Source organism: Paroedura picta, chromosome 14, assembly GCF_049243985.1.
Source record: "Paroedura picta isolate Pp20150507F chromosome 14, Ppicta_v3.0, whole genome shotgun sequence".
Classification (NCBI taxonomy): domain Eukaryota; kingdom Metazoa; phylum Chordata; class Lepidosauria; order Squamata; family Gekkonidae; genus Paroedura; species Paroedura picta.
In genome coordinates, this window is record NC_135382.1 from 31,121,115 (window position 1) to 31,141,429 (window position 20,315).

Consider the following 20,315-nt stretch of genomic DNA (forward strand, 5'->3'; position numbering starts at 1 on the left):
TTCTGAAATCCCCTTGATGGTAGGAACTTCCCAAAAAATGAAAATGGCTGTATAAAATATTTAAAAATTAATGACGCGATGGTAGATTGTTCATTAGCTTGCTCTTTTAGGGAATGACCAGTTTAGATTCAGTCCTTGATATCATCCCAGATTAACTACTCCAAATATTATTCCTGTGGTGGTACTTCTGTAATAATATACTCACAAACAGAATTTTAATGCCAATCGAGCTGGGAAACTTTCAATTAGTTTATGATGGGTATTGTAATAATAATGGCTATTATAAAAGTAACTTCTGTAATATTTATTCTGCATTTTACCATGACCGCAGAAATAATTTTATAGGATAGTAGTTGTTGTAAAAGTTTGTCAGTTTAATTCTTCTGCAGCAATTACTGTAGGGATAAACATCATAACATTTTAGCATCAAATTATGTCAAGCTGAGCCGGTTTTGCCCTTTCGGTTCCACAAGCTTGCTTTGCATTCTCTTTTTTCTCCAAGCCTTGAGATAAATATTTGATTGAACGCGAGAGCCCTGGAGTAAAATTGGCAGCTGGCCTAATTTTTATTTATCTGTTTCTCTTTAATCTTAGGAGAACATGTAGATGAATATAATTTTCAGCTACTGAAAATAAAACATTTTTAATCAAGTTTTTCCAAGTATCTTTAGTGAAATATTGAGGGAAAATATTGTATACTCTAGTTCAATTGTACAGTGCGTATCTACAGTGGACTGCTGGGTATAGTATTTAAAACCAGCATGTATTTGACCTAGATGATAACTGAGGCAGGATCACACATTCTGCAGCAGATTTCTGAGACTGTTGGGTGGGAGGGTGGGAAGCTCTGCATTTGGCCCAGGGAGAAGGAGGCTGGGAAGGCGATACACAGCCCATTAAGTAGGGCTCATCAGTCTGAAGCCTCGTGGAACCCTGCTCACCCCCAAGTGAGACCACTTCTTCACTTGAAGTCCAGCTCCTATCCGCCTGGCACCTCAGGGGTTGGCAGGTTAAAGGGGAACACCGCAGGCGTTGGTCTCTGCTTGCTCCCCCCTATCACCTGGAAATGCAAGCCATCAAGCAGCCCTGTCTGGGGGCACTGCTGTAGCTCACCATCTACACACCCTCTTATGGAGGCCCCTGCATTGGAGGAGACCAGCACTCAGGCCTCAGTCTCCCCTCAATAGGATCCACCCCCATGTACAACAACTGCCACTGAGCAAGGCACATATCTTGCTCCAAAGCCTACATCACATGGGGCCTATGCCCTGCAGTTTATAAACCAGCAAATTGAGACTGGGTGGATCCAGCAATCTAGTGGCCAGCAGAGCATAAGGAAGCCCCTTGGCAACAACCAAGCACTGGAGGAACTAAGCAATGCATGTGGCTGCATCTCCAGGCCAGCTGGGCCGAAGAAGTGGCAGGCACGCGGAACCCAGTGGATGTCAGCCTCTAATAGGTTCCCCTGCTACCCAGAAATGAGAGCCAGCCAGCCTATCCCGACCAGGAGTGGTGTAGCAGCACCACATCCACCCAACCCTTTAACTGGGCCCCTGGCATGCAGGCTCAGACGCCCCTCAGTATGGATCTACCCCCATGCCTGGGAAAAAAAGAGCAGATACACTCTGCTAAGGAAGCCAAGCCAGCTATCCCACTGAAATGCTTGGGTGACAGGGGATGCCCGACCCCCTGGCCCTTCCTGTATCACCCCTCTACCACAGCTGAGGGCATGCTTCCTCGTCCTGGCCTCCTAGGCAACTGAGACTGCAAACTGCGGCCTCATTTTAGTTTGCAGCTGCGTTTCTTGGTATGGTGCTAACTTGAAGTGCGAAAGGGGAGTGAATGTAGTAGATACATGCTAGGGGTTTGTGGCTGTGGTGTGTCTGCCCCCAATACTGCTTAAACCGAACAAAACAATCTCACTCCAAGAACTGCTTTACAATTTTGGAAAAAAAAATCACTGTTCTTCAAAGAGCAAACAAGTTAATTGCTTTCCAATTTCATTAGGACTGTTCTTCTAAATAACAGAACACAAGGATATGAGATCATAGTAATGAAATTGAATTTCCATTGCAGAATAGGTTTGTATTCTTTGAAGCGAAAGCAAGACTATCAGATAAGGAAGTCTTGTGTAGCTTCTAGAAATGACTTGTGCTCAGGTTGGAAGCAAAGGGTTCACAACTAGTAGAGCAGCCAATGGGGAGTCCTAAAATGGGCTATGCCCTCTGCTTGCTCCACAAGCAAGGCTACAGCATATTTATTATATTCATCTTACAAAATGACTCTGATTCTGGTAAGGTTCAGTAGTCAGCTGCTTCCTTGTGAGCTGACTAATATGATGCTCCAGATTGCCAGGTGTGGATTTCCTCTTGGGAGCAACAGGAACAAAGCAAGGTTAACCCCCTCCTTCTCTGCCTCTGATGTCTTTGCCAGGCCCTGGGTTTTGGCTAGAAGCGTGGAGGTGGACAAGAAGGACAAAAAAGTCTCAGATCCCCTGGGTCTCCACACTAAGAAGTCCCTTAACATATCCACACCCATCTAGCAACAGAAGGTACCCTTCTTCCAAACAATAGTCTGGCTCCATCCCCTTATATGTTCTCAGCAGCATTAACTGTGTACAGTTGAGCAGCTTGGCATATTCCGCTAAGAACAGATATGGCCTTTTATGACCTCTCCATACCCAGCTCCTGCGTAAGTACAGGATCAAAATTTCCACAAGGGTGCAGCTCCCGAGGTCTGCATTGAGTTGCTCTTGACATTGTGTTCCTGGAACCAAGGATGATTTTGACACATGCAGCTTTCCTTTCAAATGCTGGACTGGCCTCAATAATTTTAGTGAAGGGCTACTTATATATGTGGTCAGCTGCTGTCTCTTGGCTAAATCTCCGCATTGACCCTACTTCATCAAAAGCCTAGCAAGACTGCATGCAGAAATCCAACAGAATTTTTCAGAAGTAGACTTTGTTCCAATTGTAATTGTGTATTGATTTAAAAAAAAAAAACACACTAGTAATTGTACTTAAGCAGATATGTTTCGAAATCTCCATTTATAAAAAGTGAAAGCCCAAACCAGAGCAGTTCCATACAACAACATACTGGAGAACCCTTATACTACTATAAGATTCTGGCCCCCTACATCTCCCCCCAGTTCTTTCATTTTTCATAGTTTTTGATCAGGCAGCCCTAGCTAAAAATATACATTTTCTCCCATCAGGCAGACATAATCTGCAAGTTCCAAACACATTAAGGGATGGGTATTATTTCTGTGTGCTATTTACGAGCATCTCACACATTTGCACAGTATATTTTTTTAGGCTATTTCTTTACATAGATCTGTATGATATTTCACAGTGACCAAAGGTCCACCATGTTTGAAAGATAGCTTGGGGTGGGCAGGAGCTGAAGAATACCAGACCCTTACCAACCACATTCTCCCTTCTGCAGTTTCCAGCCAACAAAGAAGACCCTAATCTCAGGCAGAACAAGGAGGCCATGCCCCCTTCTCCGAACTTGGTCATGCCCTATTTGACTTAAATCAAACATGGTTTCTATCCCTAAGGAGAAGATCAGGAATATTCACACACACACACACTGGTTTCTAGTTTTTTGGGGTACGTATAATAGTTGAAATACATTGCACCTCCCCTACGTACCCTACATGGCAGGGTATTTTTCATCCTTGGAGGGAGAAATGGTTACTCAAAATCTGGTGCTTAGGCAAGTTTTCAGGGGGAAAAAGAAAGACAAATCCCTTGTGTACGCATATATGTGCACACACATGTACACACACCCTTTTCTGGTGAGGGCAGCCACTGGAAGGAGGAATAGAGTTGTGCAAAGTGTCAGCTGTGATACCAAATTGTAGCCCCAGGTTGCAGAATATACATTGCCCTTTAGAACGTAAGGGATACCAATGACCCCTCAAGTACTGCTAAGTGTGGCCAGAAGTAGAAAGAGAGTGATCGACTGTAGGGCACCAACATCTACAGACAGGTATTTTTTTGTTATAGCGAGATAGTTTTTAAAAAAATCACACTGTGACCCTTTTAATAGCCATACTTTAGAACAGGGGTCGTCAACCTGTGGTCCTCCAGATGTCCATGGACTACAACTCCCATGAGCCCCCTGCCAGCAAACGCTGGCAGGGGGCTCATGGGAATTGTAGTCCATGGGCCTCTGGAGGACCACAGGTTGACTACCTCTGCTTTAGAAGACCTATCCAGGATTCAGTTTCTAGAGGAATAGTCACAAATTCCCTGGCAGAGGCATTGACAGAAACCATACACAAGACATGCCGTTAGACTGGACGGAACCAGGCTGATGCAGATGATCCCAAGGGTCACTTTCTGAATTACCAGCAAATAGATCCCAAGGGGCAAAGAGCCAAAGTAGAAAACCCCCAAGAGCCACACCAGTATTCTGGGGACGTGGTTACAGAGTTTAGAGAAAATGTCTTGATCGCGATGGCTGTGAGAGTTTACAGACGCCGAGTCAAGGCTGTGGTCAGTGTAGTAATCGGACAGGGTGTTTTGACTGGGAGTCCTCACGGAATCTCTCTGCACTTCCATGATGGTGATCACCAGGCAGTTGGAGGACCCATGAGAAGGACTGGAGCAATCCAGGTTCTTGGGAGTCAAGACCACTTCTTTGCAGTCCGAGCTCCATGCTGTTTTTTCCTTGGCCACCAGTTTGGACATGACGTTTGTATCATCGGGGAGCCCTTCCACTTCCTCTTCCTGCAGTTCAGTCTCATGGCGGCAGAAGGGACAGCTGATGCACAGGGAGCCGTCCCCCATGTGGAGGATTTTTGTCAGGCATTTAGCGCACACCCTATGGAGGCAATCCAGGATCTTGGGTTTCCGGCTGTGGACGTTAAACTTCTGATAACAGATTTTGCATTCCAGCTCATTCGGTACCTTTTCTTCCCCCTCTGCCTGAGGATAATTCATCTTTAGATTAGGCACACTGTAAAAGAAGTCAGAACAGCAATCAGTTCTTGCTTATTCTTTATAAGCCCACTTGGAGGAATTTCTCTCTTGAGTGTATTTAGAATCATAGAATCATAGAGTTGGAAGGGACCATATAGGCCATCTAGTCCAACCCCCTGCTCAACGCAGGATTAGCCCTAAGCATCCTAAAGCATCCAAGAAAAGTGTGTATCCAACCTTTGCTTGAAGACTGCCAGTGAGGGGGAGCTCACCACCTCCTTAGGCAGCCTATTCCACTGCTGAACTACTCTGACTGTGAACATTTTTTCCTGATATCTAGCCTATATCGTTGTACTTGTAGTTTAAACCCATTACTGCGTGTCCTCTCCTCTGCAGCCAACAGAAACAGCATCCTGCCCTCCTCCAAGTGACAACCTTAATAGCTGAATTTCATTACAGGGAAAATGGGCAGCGGAAGTTTTTTAAAAATTTTAGTAGTTAAATTAAAATGTTATCACGTCATGTTATCAGCATCGTATTTACAGTTTTGTGTGATTCTCTTAAATGTTACCTGAATCAAACTTTTTCTATATCTTAACAAAAATAGTCCAATAGCACCGTTAAGACTCTCTTTTTGTTGTGCTACTTCAGACCAACACGGCTACTCACTTGATTTTTTTTTCCTATATCTTGTTACTCAAAATGAAGCTACAATACATTGCTTCTCATAAAAAAACAGGATGCATTTGATGCTTATTCTTTGTTTTCTTGAACATCTGTAACCTTCATACCTGTCCCAAAACAACAATTAATAATAAGCTGAAAGCCTTTTTTCTTCAGTTGCTACTTCACATTTTATTTCTAGTACTCGTATTGATCTTGAAATATATTTTCACCCAGGTGCAGTTATCTGAAATTCCAAATTATTGAGGGAGACCTTGTGTAAATTTCTGAAGACAGAATTTGAGTTCTGAGTGTTGAGTTATGTCCTCTGAAGAATATATTTACTTTTTATTTATTTATTTTTAATATGATGTCCAAGAAATCCAGTGCGGCAACCAGGGTGTTCCCACACTTTGGTCTTCACAACATTTTGCAGTGAGCTATGATAATGGAGAATGACCGGCCCACTCAGTGACCTTCACTGATGGCAGGGTAAGCTGAAAGACTTCCCTTCCCTACGTCTGTCTCAGCTAAAATCAGGAACTCTCTATTTAACTTTTCAAGACCACCCAGCAAAACTGCTTGATCTCATTTAAAGTTTTGAATTTTGTTACAGAACTCAGAACAAAGTTCTAAATGTTCTATTTCTATCAGTTGGGAATTAAACTTTCCAAAGACGGCAATAACACAGTTTTTTTTAGATAGCTCATTGCTCTGCAGCCAACAGTACACCCTCCCTGGCCATGGATAATAAAGCCTCAACAGTAAGGGATGGAATTCTAGCGAACCTAGTCTGGATGCAGTAAGTGCACATGAACTTCTGCAGAACAACCACAACAACAAAATCTCCTTCTCCTGTCTCTGCGTTTGTCACATTTTTCTCCCTCCAAAAAGTCCAAAGTGGCAACTGTGGTTCTATCTCTTCCACTTAATCCTTTCAACAACCCTGTGGAGTAGGCAAGACTGAGAGACAGGGAATGGCCGACAACAGAGAGCTACATGACTTGAGTGAGGGTTTGAACCCAAATTTGTCTCAAATTGTTTTTGTTAGAATTTTTAATTGTCAAGGTAAGAAAGAGAAAAGGAGAAAGCACCGACAAAGCTACCTTTGTGCAGTTGTTTGTCCTGTAAATGTAGATTAAGGTTTTTTTCCCCCACTAAAAAAATGATGTCTCTAGGTGAGAATTCTGTTTTAAACGTTTGATTTAAAAATATTTATTTGCTGTTAAGCATTTTATTAGATTATAATTTTAAAACTTGTGCAGGTTTTGTAGTTGGCTGGAAGCTGCATTGCAAATAAATCTGAATATCTACAAGAGGTTAGTGCTTGTTCTTACATATTTAGCGGTCCTTGCTTTCAGAAGTAAAATTCACAAAGCCATCTGCTTAAACAAAGTACGAGCCCTCATGAAACATTTGGACACTTTGGATTTCAAAAGATCTACTTTTGGGGGTTGAAATTTGAGTTTCTAAGGCAAGAATAAACTGGGGGGAAAAGTAGCCAGTAATTCAGTTAAAAGAAGCAAAACTGCTAATTGCATAGGAAGCATAATGTGGATTGTTTCTGTTTTTTTGTTACTGCTGCTAAGATGATAGATCTCACACCAATAGTATCTCTTTCTATATCTGTTGATAATTAAACCTCTTGAACCTGTAGGTAAGCAGCATACATTTAACATCTGGCTGACTTTCCTGACATGCAAATTCTGTTCATCTTATAATCTTCTGTGTAGAACAGAGGCATTTTTTTTAAAAAAAGCACAGCATACTCATTCATTCTTTGATTATCTACAGTGGCAAGTACATACAGTAGAAATGCTTAAAGAAGATCCGGTCCCTTCCGAACCTACCCGATTTGTTCTTTTTAAGCAAAGCACCTGGGGTTTCAAGAGGAAGAAGCCACACACGGAGAGAAGCATCCTTCCCACGGATTATAGATAGCCTGTCCATTGAACAGGTTCCCAGAAATGGCTCTGAACTGTCTTTTGGTCCACCTCTCCCAGGGTTATGAGATCCCGTCTGCTGAGAAGGTCGATCTTGACATCAAACTGGGAGAACAGGAGGAGGCATCTGCTACAAAGGCTGTTCAATATCCACGAGAAATAAGGCATCTCCAGTGGCAGTTGGGAGACAAACAAGAAGCCCTTGACCAAATGAAGCAGCAGAAAAAGTAAGTCAATCAAAGCCTTAAGCAAACCAATTAAACCAGGCTGGAAAAAACGAGGGCAGATGCAGACATACGCTCTGCCCGAGAGCCCCATCTGGTGTGTTCAAATGGTTTTCACTTGTCTCTGCTGGATCGAAAATGCTAAAACACCTCCTTTCAACCGGCTCTGTCTGCCTCCACCCCCCCAACCTCCCCCTCCCGGTCTACAAGGAGACCATTTATTGCTGGTGCTCACAGCTAAGCTTGAAAATTCTCCTGACTCCTAACTGCATCTTTCTGGAGGGAGACAAATCACACAGGACCGATTAACTCGTACTGAGCTTTCAATAATCCTCTCTGAAGTGAATCAGTAGTTGTGTGGTTGTTGATTTAATAACATCTTCCAGCAAGGGGTGGGTGGCGAAGCCTCAGACTGACGGGTTTTTGACAGACGTGAAACAAAAGGAGTCAATTAACAAAGCTTGGCAAAGGAGAGGCATCTTTTAGATTGAAAGGATTCTGTTCACAGCTGGGGGGTGGGGGTGGGGGTGGGAAATGAGTGGTTGAATAAGTCTTTGGTTAAAGCATGCCTGTCAGCGTCTATCCCCTAAGGAGAGCTAGTTTGCCATTTTAGTGGAAGTAGATTTCATAGAATATTTGTTTTGTCTGAAAAGGGATGGCAGATCAAATCATCTCAAGGCATTATGCGATGAATCTCATGAAAACCATAGTTCGGGCAGAGTGCCATCCGTGTGCATAATGTCACTGACACACATTAGAGGGTGTGGATAGCTGATTTTTGATGAAATATGTATACTCTCAGCTCGGCATCTACCTAGCTGGGACATTTGGAAAGCTGAACAGTTTTGTGTGTCCCTGTTTTAAATCTCCTATGCATCCATTTGACCAGAGTGTATACTTCAAGAAATTTTTCATCTGTTTCCTTTATAATTTTTCAGTGAAACATGCAGTTTTAGATAAGCTCTCTTCTCCTACTCACCCCCCATGCTGCTTCACTGGGCCTTTCAATAAATACCCCTCGTGCTTAGCTTAAAGCCACATGGACAGCAGTGGGTTGAGGGATCTGCTCAAGTGTAATCCATGCCATAGCAGAAAATTTAGTTGCACCATTTTGCTCAGCACAGAAATGTTCATCCAGGATCAGGAAAAGTATGTTTAAACTATTGTTTTGAGAGTACACAAAGATCGCTTTGAGATGGTTAGAATATGGGCAGTCCAAGATATTTTAGGGCTTGAGGTACGAAGTCAGTCTGAATGGTGTCCTAGCACACACTAACTATCTTAAAGAACACAAGAGAAGTTCTTCTTCCTCTTCATAAGAGGGACCTGCAGAAGAATGGCCAACTGTGGGCAACTTTGTTGGCCTCCCTCAGTTACCACCATGAGTGGTACCCAAAATGTCTGCGGCTTCTCTTAGCCACCTGCAAGACAGACTTAATGACACAGTTCATGGTTGACTGGATGACAGCCCTCCAGAGCATAAACTGTTATCTACGTTAGAGACACATTTATTATGGCCTTTGTATGCTGTTTTTATCCACAGATAACCCAAAACAGCTCAGAGATGTCCAGGTTTCCAGTAATCCCAAGATGGTTGAGGCCATATTTCTAGTGCTTTTGGCAATATCATTTTAAATATTGTTTGTCCATCATATCAAGCATTTTCCTTTCCTCTAAGTTAAGTTGCCCTGCATGTCATCCTTCTAGTTTTGACACTTGCTTTCAAGTATTTTATTTTATTTATTTTATTAGATTTTTATACCATCCGTCCATACGCCTCAGTAATCTATCTATATGTTAATCAGATTGCCCTTTTTTGAACAAACTTGGTTATCTGGCAGTGCAACATACATTGGTTGGTCCCAGACAATTAATATCACATTAAAATGTAGAATTTGCTGCCGGACGATATAGTGAGGGCCAGAGGAATAAACAGCCTTAAAGGGGGATTAAATAAATTCATGGAGAATAGGTCTATCAGGACCACTGTGTGAGACAGGATGCTGGGCTAGATGGACCACTGGTCTGATCTAGCAGGTATCTTCTCGTGTTCTTACCTTGGAACTGCTTACAAGGATAGTTGAAGTGTAGAAGCCTGTGTTCTTATTTCTGTCGTCATGCATTTCTTCCTCACTTTCCTTGCCAGCTTTGCATCCTCTGCTTGTTCATCAGTTTTGCAAGAGGGTGTAATTGTATTGCACTTAATCCATGTGGAAAGACCAAGACAACGAAATCTGTCATTTGTGGCCTCCAGTATAAATTCTTGACAAAAAATAAAATCCTATATTAAACATAATGTACACATCTAGCATATTAAAATCAGACTCCAGTAGCACCTTTAATACCAACAAAGATTTATTCAAGGCGTGAGCTTTCGAGTGCAAGCACTCTTCGTCAGACTGTGAACTGACCATCATAACAGCAGGATACTACTAGCATGCGGAAAAGAGTGTCTGGCTTTCTCCCTAATTTTTAACATTTTTTAAAAAGCATTAAAATATTCCATGTCACACCATCTCTTAGAAATAGTACAGTTGAGTCACAGATGTATAATGAAATGCTCCTAACTTTGTGTGCAAGCTTTCCATAACAGAAATTGTTGAATGCGACAAGATTGCAATTTATTGAGCATTGTGCACCTAGAAAGCCTAAACTCTGTGGCCAGAATAAAGTAGATTGAATGTATGTAGTTTATCCTTCCTTTACCTTCAGTCTTGTAACAGCAAACTATTGACTAGCAAAATGCTGAAAAGATCCCCAAGTTAGAACACCCGAGGGGCAAGGGGTTGTACTAGGACAACGCAATGCAACATTAACAAGCTGAGAAAGGACGCAAACAGATTTCTGACAGCTTTGCGGGAAAGGTCGTTTGAATGATTCATGGGGCAGAGACCGACTTGAACACTGAAAGAACACCGCAGATTGCTGACAATAATATAATCCATGGCAAATCAGATCCAATGAAACTGTAGGAAGTGTAGGAATTTGTATGAAGGGAATGAACCCCTTACAGGAGTTTTTGAAAGTGAAGCAGTCAGTTTTTGAAATGTGAATAAAGGTGCATCCGGTTACACGCTGTGGATACCTAATCCGCAGATGTTAAGGGAGTGATGCCTCTGCAGAATGGCTGCCACAGTACCAAAACATCATCAGTGTATCAGTAACTCTTAATCTCTGCCGCAGCAGCGACCTCTGTAAATGTACATCCTGCTTCATGTTCCGTTTCCATGCATCCAGTGCTTCTGGGAGCGATAAGTGGAAATTACCTCCTCAGGTGTTCTGATGGCTTCCTTTTCCAGAGCTGTTAAGGTTTCATTGCCTTCTTGCAAAGGACCAAATCTTGCAATTTGAGGGACCAGAGTAGCTTCTTGAAATTGCTCCGGGCTACATTTCTTCTGTGGTTTCTTCATCGCACACAATGTGGTTTTGACCCAGGGAGCTATTTCACAGGAAACAAAACATTTTTCTCAGTTGATAGCTGACCTGATACCTTCCCCTTCACCTGTTTTCACAACTTCTTCAGGGGGGGAAAGAAACCTTTCTGTACAGAGTGTGAAGGAGCATCAGATTTGCAGAAGCGAGAATTGAAGTACCACTGTGGACTATCATCTTTTTTCAGTTGGCAATCAGTTCAGTGGGGTTATTTGGGGAGGGGGGGATTCTGACGTTTTCCAGTGGTACAGTTACAAGTAAGTGCCACCTTGTTTTAACTCTCCTTGTGATGTGTTCATACCTATGTACTGATAAAGGCTGGTTAAATGAGTACATTTTAATTGATATGAAACCTAGTATCTGATCAAAATGTTCTGAGCACACAATGTCCTTGAAATATTACTCCAGGCACTAAAATTAAATTTGCCTATACTGTTTATACTGGTTGACAGTTCACTTTTAAAGTCACTCTTTGGAAATGTGGGAATGAAACATCTGAAACTGGAGATCCCTATTGGATGGTCAACCAAGATTAGAGAGACAATTACCCAGGCTGGCATGATTTAGATTCCTTACTTCCTGTAGGTGAGATGATGATGATGTCATCCGTTCAGTCATGCCTGACCCTTGGCGATTCTATAGGAAAGTTTTCGCCATGCGCCCTGCCTCTGCTTCTTTTCGTTGGTCCATGGTCATCCCTGAGTCGGCTTTGATTGTGTCGAGCCAGTGGATCCTTTGACAACCACGTTTCCTTTTGCTGCTGATCATGCTGAGCATTAATGATTTTTCCAGTGAGTTTAGGCTGGGGGTCTTGAGCAGATTTTGTGTGCTCAATCATAAATTTCTCGTGGGGGGGGGATAATGAAGAAGGCTGTCCTGGAGATACAAATTATTACTATTAATTGTATTTATTACCCACCTTTTCCCTTCAGACTCAGAGCGGGGTACATCATAATAAAAACATACAGAATAATACAAATATATATATGCATGAAATAAATAAAAGTCTAAAATTTATATACCATCCTTCCATACTGGATCAGGGCAGTGTACATCAGTAAAAATAACAGCCATGTTAACATTAAAACATTAAAAATCATTTCAAATTGCATCTCATAATTACATTTCCATTCGGCAATGTCATTGCTATAGTCACAATTATTTGTAATGTAGAGACATATTTGATGTTCTCCATGGACGTTTCTACCAGGGGGCCCAATCTGATGTTGTTGAATCATTGTCCGCAGTGCTTTTTTAAGCCTCTTCCATCTTCAGCTGGTCATGGAAGGTTCTCCCTGGGTGTACCAATTTTCATTGGCGTCTGCTGGAATGCTCTACGGCCCTTGGGCCAAAGAGAAGCCTAAAGGTAAGACTCCCAAATCACAGACTGACTCTCATTGGCTGAAAACTATTGTACAAGCAGGCTGGTGCATGCAGGTACCAGGCTACTTCGTTGCTAGCATTACTCCCCCCCCCACACACACACCCCATTTAGCTTTTCTTTGCGTTGGCTCTGGACTGGAAAATTGTTCGGCAGCTGGAGATTTAGTGGAGAAAAGAAGAGTTGATGAGCAGCTGGGATCTGTCAGACCTACAGATTGTTGTAGAGACAGAATTAGGAACATCAGTGATTCTGTGGGATGTGCTAGCACCACTTTCCTCTAGCCCAGGGGTAGTCAACCTGTGGTCCTCCAGATGTTCATGGACTGCAATTCCCATGAGCCCCTGCCAGCATTTGCTGGCAGGGGCTCATGGGAATTGTAGTCCATGATCATCTGGAGGACCACCGGTTGACTAACCCTCCTCTAGCCAAAACCTAAGTCATACAGTCCATTTGAGCCACTGCCCCCCCATGGGTGCCATGTACACCAATTTCTTACCCTATTTTTAAAATCCACATTTGAACCAAAACATTAAACTTCGGTAAACAAAAACTGCAGCCCAGAAATGTTGTTCAAATACACATTGGATTTTTTTTTAAAAATGGTATTTACAGCTCTCCTAAAAGCTAAGAATGTTGAGATTGTATGGGGCTCCCCGGTTCTCCAGATTAGAGGTCTCTGCTCTTAACCTCAGACACCAAGCTGGCTCTCTATAAAGATATCATCCATTACTGGAAGGATTCCTCCAGTGAGTGCAAGGATACCTTTGAATGCAGCCTCTAATAGGATGCCCCTATGTACGTGCCTGTTTAAAATCTCAAAGAGTCCAGAAAGGTTGGTTGAAGCAAGGTTTCCTCTCTAGAAGCTATGCTGGCAAGGCATGTCTTACAGTTCTTGCCCTAATTCTAGCTCCCACTAATTTAACTGGCACAGGAGTTAGGATGACAGGCCTGTAATTTCCTAGATCCTTTAAAAAAGATTGCTTTTACATTAGCTGCCTTCCAGTCCATTAGAAAGGAGGCTGATTTCAGGGGGAAGTTACATATAAAAGCAAATCTTTCTGCAGTTTCAGAGTTTAAGGAGCAGCTAGACAAGACGTGAGACATCCATGGAGTTACTGCTCAACGTCTTTAATGGTATTCGGAGGGCTTCTTCGCATACAATACAGCGTAATTCTATGCTTGCTGTTGAGAGGCTTCTGTCTGGACTTACGAGCCCCTACAAAATACCCATGTTTGCAAAGTTATACTTGACGCATTAACATGTTCTGTTTTTACATGCATTTGAAAAATGTATCTGTAATGTGGAATCTGTAATGTGATTTTTTCAGGTGTATCTGTAATGTGGAAACAGCCCAGACTGTCAGGTGATGTGGACTGAATTGCCTCTATCCCTCTCTGGGATAGAAAGTGAGGGCTGATTTGCCAGAGAAGCAGGCCTGCAGGGATGCTTTGAGCTGGAAAGGGGGCGGGGGTTGGTGCTCCTCTGCAATTTCAGTTCCCTTCTACATTTTTCCTCCTGCGTCCTCAGGCAACCTCCCGAGTCTGTTTTCATTCCAAACTGTTCTTTAAGCAAAGAAAGCGTGACTGTCTGGCTTCCTTCCCTTGACAGCTCTTTCATCTGTAATTGGGAGGTTTGCCTTAAGTTTAATCAAGCTGTTCCGAAGCTCCAGCTGACCATAAGATGAAAGATGCAAGGTGGATGAACAAGTCCTTTATAAGTCGTTCCTGCTGTGAATGTACCAGGGAAGAAAAGGAAACCTCCAAAGTTCATTGTGGCCCAGCATGTTTAAAGCCAGAGAATTCTTAGTGGGCAATTTAATGAAGGGGCAGGTAAGACATGGATTCGGTTCCCTGAAATTCCTCCAGCCGGAAACTCAATAGATCAGCCTTTTTTCAACTTTTGGCCATGGAGGAACCCCTGGAATATTTTTTCAGGCTTCAAGGCACCCCCAGAGGTGTTGACACGCCCCTTCTGAGAAGTGGGCATGGAAGTAAGATGCAGGAGCCAGTCAATCGACTGATTGATCATTTATCGTTACCATTGTTGAGAAAGAGACTAGGCATCTGGGAAAGGCCACAGAACCCCTGAGGAGCTCTTGTGTAACCTGGAGGGGGGGCGGGTTAACTGAGAATCCTTGCATTAGGTCCTAATAAATAGTTTGAAGTGCACCTCTGTGTTCTCCTTTGTTCTACTTGCAATGACTTACCTTCCTGTTTTTATACAATACCATTGTGTTTTTGAAATCCGTTATGAGAACAACCTTTCCCAGATTTAAGTAGCCTAACAATCCTGGTTCATCAAAGTGACTATTACAAAAATAAGTGCAGAGATTAGAGACAAGTCTCTAGTAAGCTTGTGTTATCAAGTCACAAGTGTGTTGGCAGGGTGAGAGTTCCGATCCAATTAGTTTCCTTCAGTGCAAAGATATTTCCTGCTATTTTTATGGTAATCTAAAGTTTTGTTCTAATCTTTGGATCTTGGTCAGCATCTAAATAACAGTGTGATAGATATATTAACTGAAAGCTTTTATTGTGCACGTGTGACAACAATGGCAAATTAATACTAATTTCATTTCAGGGGTTGCAAAATTGTACACTAATAAATACTCAGTGTTTTCCAATGGTTTCATATTTTGTCTGAAGTAGACAATCATGCTAATTAAGTTGTCATGGCTTCCACCGAAGGCTGGGAATAATAATTTGGAAGCAGATATTTATTTAAGATAATTTTTATCCTGTCCCCCTCAACCAAACAGAACAAAACATGTCAGTACAACTACATTATAAAATCATAATTCTCAGAAAATATAGAAACAACAGAAGAAAAGCTTTATCAAAAGCAGTACAAAGCATTGTGAATGCTCCATTAGAAATCAGTAATCCCCTTTCCTTGCAAAACTAGTTCCCAGAGTACTAGTAGAAGAAGAAATGACCTTCAAACCTAGTATCATGTGCACCTTAAGTTCATCATCATATCTTCTTTGCAACCCCATGTGGGAATTGCGCATGTGCAGCCCAGTTACAAACATTCTAAAAACAACCAGTCAGGAAGAAGGGAGAAAATACTCAACCCAAAAACATGAATTAAGAACCTGAAGTTTAAAGAAACAGAAATATAAGGGTATAATGATTCAAGTCCTCCACAAAGTTAAAATAATCAATTATATAAACAAACATGTATTTATTATGGAATGATTAATAACAATATCTAGATCTAAATGATGCTATTCGGTATTCTCAAATAAGGGCCATATGTGACCCCATACTGATTTCAGCCAAATTGCTTTCTTCGGCCACCAGACACCCCAATTACACATTACGCAATGGCTCCAGATTTCAAACTAATCTCAAAATGTTGGACCCAGTTGAAATTGCTTTAAAATCAATACCATTCTGCACCTATTTTCTTTGAACTTTGATAGGAAGGCACATTGTAGAATTACCCTCTTGAAGATGTTCACTTAACCAGGGCAGAAGGTTATTTGTAAAGAGGCCTCTGTAATATCCCTCTGCCTTGAGTCATAGTTATTGATTTTAAAGCAATTTCAACTGAACCCAACTTTTTGAAAATGTGTTGATTGGTTCAAAGTCTAGGAGCCCCTGCCAACACGGACATCCGGGCTACAGCTTACCAGGAGTGGGATGGTATTAGTGTAAAACTCAAGAACTGGAACAAATTTATTCTTACCGATTCTTTCCCTGTGAATGAAACAGAAAAACAGAGAGCATATTGCAAGTGGCTTGCAGGTTTGACATTTGTTATAGGCCCTGGAGATTTTATAAATCTTTTTAGAGAGTCTTCATTTTCTTGTGTCTAAAATGAGAACAAGTCCTTTACCTCCAGGTGCTATTTTGGGGGAGAGGGACCAAATTGCTCTGCACTGCTTTGCCCAGACAAGGCAAATTACAAACTCTTTTGTTTTCATTTGAAAACCCAGTAGACCAATGAAGGAAAATGGGAGCAATTAGTGAGGCTGGAGTTTGGCGCGCCAGGGGACTTCCATTCCTCTGATGCATAATTAAAAACTCTCATTGGATTAAAAAGGAAAGGACATGATTTGAATTTTCATTATCTGGGGCAAGAGTATGCAGTTAGCAATTCTATCCCTAAACCAACTGGCAATGCCTGTTAAAGAATAGATTCTCCGGTCTGTTGTTTGACGATCCTTGTGTGCGGATCCCATGGTTATGTTCTCTATGATCTCTGTCATGCTTATTGCCATACACCAGGGTGAGAGGAAATGCAGTTTGACCGTAAACATGCATTCTTGTCCCGGGCATATAAATGAATTTCAAAAAAGGGAATTTTCATCCTTGATAAGTTACTTCAGAGTTAAGTTACCTTAAATCAATTCCCCCTGAATTTATCAGACATTACTGAGATAATGTATGCCAAGTAATTTCAACACCCTAAAACACTACAGAAATGCTATGTAGCCTAGAACTGTAATTGGAAACTGATGTTCAATTCTCACGGCTGGCAGAAACTTTCCTATAGAATCGCTGAGGGACGGACACAACTGAACGGATGACATCATCATCATCTCACGGCTGATGAGATGAATTTGCATCACGTTCCATCTAAGCTAGTTGTCTGGGCTAGGCCTGCTCACGGGCTTTTAAAGAGGCATAGAAAGAGAAGAATGTGGACCTCCCAAGAGGGGGTGATAAGAACTTGCATCGCTCCACAGCAACACTAAGATGCCCTTTGACTTCCTCTAGATAAAGCGTGGAAAGAATGATGTTCAACATTCTGAAGTAAGCACAAAGTTCGCAATTTTTTCCTTACAACTCCACAATCTATTGCCGGCAATTACATTACTCAGGACTGGAACACACAGTTTAATATCTCTTGGGACTGTACGGACTACAACAGTTATCTACTCTAGCGATAATTCCTCGTGGGGAAAACAAATATACCATTGAGCTACAAGGAAGTCCATTATACTCAACAGCCACAATGACCAACAGGTATTTGACTGCGTCTTAAAGAACAGCCCATAATTAACCACATTCATGATGAATCAGCATAACGGTGACATTTCTCTTGAGGTCAAGAATGTTCCCTACTGGGAAAGCAGCTAATTAGCCAACATATGGACTTGACTTCCCAGGTAACATCTGTTGAGAACCAGCTCTCTTGCTTGAGCTATCTGCATTGTTTTACTAAATTGTTCCTTATTGGCAGATGCCTCTGATTAAGGCATTTGCTTATTTGCTCCTCAAGACTGGGAGCCAGGAGGGTGCATTTAGATCTGCTTGATCTGAAAATATGCCCGAAAAGGAAGGCGACTGTAAGCTGCTTTGAGACTCCTTTTGGTAGAGAAAAGTGGCATATAAGAACCCACTCTACTTCATTTTTTTTTTAGAACAAAAAAATTACAGAGGAAATCCTGGGTATATTCAGGAATTTCTGGCAACCCCCCCCCAAAAAAAAAACAACAATAACAACAACACACACACAAAACAGCTGATGGGCTGGAGCAGATTGCTCCTGCTGCTCAGCTGTTTTGGTGATTTCTTGTGTAGTCCCTTTAAACAAGGTGTTTAAAGGGATTACAGAAGACAGCCTGCAAAGAGCTGGGGGTGACCACAATTCCCGCCGGCTCAGCTAGGGCTCTATTAAGCAGTTCAGTCTATCTGCCTAAGAAAATCCCAGTATCTGTTGAGAATTCTCCCTATGGTATTGGTGTCTTTGCAGGCTCTTTTGGGCAGTTTGGTTTAACAAGTTCTAATTCTGAGAGATACCACTGACCAAAACTATTTGTGCCATGAATACCAAACAGATTGCACATTGACCATGCCATCATTTACTTCCAGAAAAAACCTGTCTTATACTATTGCCTTACCAATTTCATAGAATAGAACCATAGAGTTGGAAGTTACCTCCAGGGTCATCTAGTCCAACTCTCTTCAGAATGCAAGGAATTCACAATTATCTGCCCATCCACAGTGACCCTAATTCTATGCCCAGATGATGCCTCCCCCCAATAAACCCAGAATCCCTGGCCAGTCTGGCCTGGAGGGAATTTGCCTCCCAATCTCAAAGTGGCAATCATCATTTCCCTAGGCATGCAAGAAAGGTCCACAGTCCACTGACACAATCCCTTCTGCTCACCCACTTACAACCTGCCTAAGTTCACAGAATCAGCACTTCTGTCAGGTGGCTTTCTAGCCTCTAATTAAAAAATTCCAAAGAAGGAGAACCCACTACCTCCCAAGGAAGTTTTGGTAGCCAACGGTGGTTAATAGCGATGCAAATAAAGCATTTGGGAACATCACTTTGTATGTGTCATGTTCCGGTCCTTCATTTGCAAAGCAATGTTTGGAATAAAGGTGCTTCAGCAGAAGCCCTGGCCCAAGGAGCATTCCGGGGAAATCTCAACCCGGCCATGTGTGTTGTGGCAACATTGGTCTAGTTTCTAGGCGCTGATTCTGGCTGGAAGCAAACACAATTCCATTATGGTCAAATAAAGGAATGGGGCATAAAAAAAATGTCAGGCCATTTATCTGTTCCTGTCGTGAGGCCTGACAGAATGATTGCTTTAATTGTTTTAATTGTTCTCTGTGTGACCTGTGTTTGTTTAGGTTTCAGATTCATTGAGGTTTGCGTGCTTGGACCTGGGTGGCCCAGACTAGCTTGATCATGTCAGATCTCAGAAGCTAAGCAGGGCCAGCCCTATTTGTATTTGGTTGGGAGACCACCAAGGAACCCCAGGCTTGCTATGCACTGGCAGCCCATGACAAAATACCCCTCAACATCTCTTGCCTCGAAAACCCACAGGATTGTTGTAAGTTAGCTGCATCTTTACAGGGCTTTCCACCACTGGGTTTCTGCAGGGTGGCTAATGGCTGACTTATAGTTTACTAGCAGTAAAGCTCGTTGAGTAAAAAATACAATGGGCTATAGGTGGTGGCCTGCTCCCTTTAAATGCCCCCCTCACAGGAAGCTTTGCTCATGAAGATGGGGGAGGATTTAAAGAGAGCGCGTGGCCACCTACCTGTGGAGATTGACAGCTGCACTGCCCACTCCCTTGAAATTCTTCCCCGATGGATGCAGAAGTCCTTAGCGGGGCAGCCCTGCCGGTGGAGATCTGGGCCTTATCGGAGCTATCAAAGGTCCAAAGGACCTACAAAACAACGCTCTCTCACCAGACGTATGCTCGAGGCCTGCCTCCTATCCTCCCTACCTCCTAGCCATCAGAATTCAAACAGGGGATAATGAAAGAAGATATAACTTATTTAATCCCAACAGGAGATTTTGTCAGAGCATTTTTATCTTATTGAATATCTGTACTAGAAATTAATCTTGTATTGTTTTTAAGCCTGAACGTCTGGCTTTATAAGTTGGAAACATCCCCGAGAGTGTAACTAGAAAGGGATGGTCTATAGATCAAATCATCAAACAAAATAATAAATAAACAAACCCACCGTACAGTGCCTTCTCCACGCCTCTGCAAGACGATTGCCTTGACCAAGCTATTGAGGAAATCACAGGACGTACCATTTAATCGGTCCTCCCCGTTCGGTTTTCTTTTTCTTTCCACACGTCCCAGAAGCCCTTGAAGTCCTCTTCAATCACAGCAACCTGCAATTTACTGGCGTCTCCGTGTTTTCGCACCGCATAATCGAACACTCCAGTGCTTGGGCCGACCGTCAGCCAGGGGGTGGGAGGGAGGGATGGAGAAGCCTAGCAGGTGAATCAATTGGTCTCTTAATAATTCTCGGGAGCATTCGGGTT

At 42.4% G+C, this 20,315-nt stretch overlaps 1 protein-coding gene across 12 annotated transcripts; it reads right to left on the bottom strand.

The window, feature by feature from the left end:
* Nucleotides 1-819: 819 nt before the first annotated feature.
* LOC143823645 (E3 ubiquitin-protein ligase RNF182-like) lies at nt 820-20,307 on the bottom strand. Of its 12 annotated transcripts, none has more exons than XM_077310155.1 (8): nt 20,006-20,307; nt 16,207-16,273; nt 12,677-12,781; nt 11,767-12,066; nt 11,025-11,197; nt 9,816-10,020; nt 7,442-7,735; nt 820-4,965 (listed from the first exon to the last, which is right to left on the bottom strand). In XM_077310155.1, the coding sequence occupies exon 8, from the start codon at nt 4,947-4,949 to the stop codon at nt 4,227-4,229; it is 723 nt and encodes a 240-aa protein (XP_077166270.1). In that variant the 5' UTR covers nt 4,950-4,965; nt 7,442-7,735; nt 9,816-10,020; nt 11,025-11,197; nt 11,767-12,066; nt 12,677-12,781; nt 16,207-16,273; nt 20,006-20,307; the 3' UTR covers nt 820-4,226. The 12 variants fall into 12 exon arrangements, with proteins under 12 accessions (XP_077166270.1, XP_077166272.1, XP_077166273.1 ...); XM_077310157.1 differs by having other exon boundaries at nt 820-4,080; nt 4,200-4,965; nt 11,767-12,781; XM_077310158.1 differs by having other exon boundaries at nt 11,767-12,781; nt 16,263-16,273; nt 20,079-20,307.
* Nucleotides 20,308-20,315: the final 8 nt, after the last annotated feature.

What these genes read in the sequence shown, in the direction of transcription:
- LOC143823645 (XM_077310161.1), bottom strand. Translation starts at nt 4,949, where the DNA reads ATGAATTATCCTCAGGCAGAGGGGGAAGAAAAGGTACCGAATGAGCTG.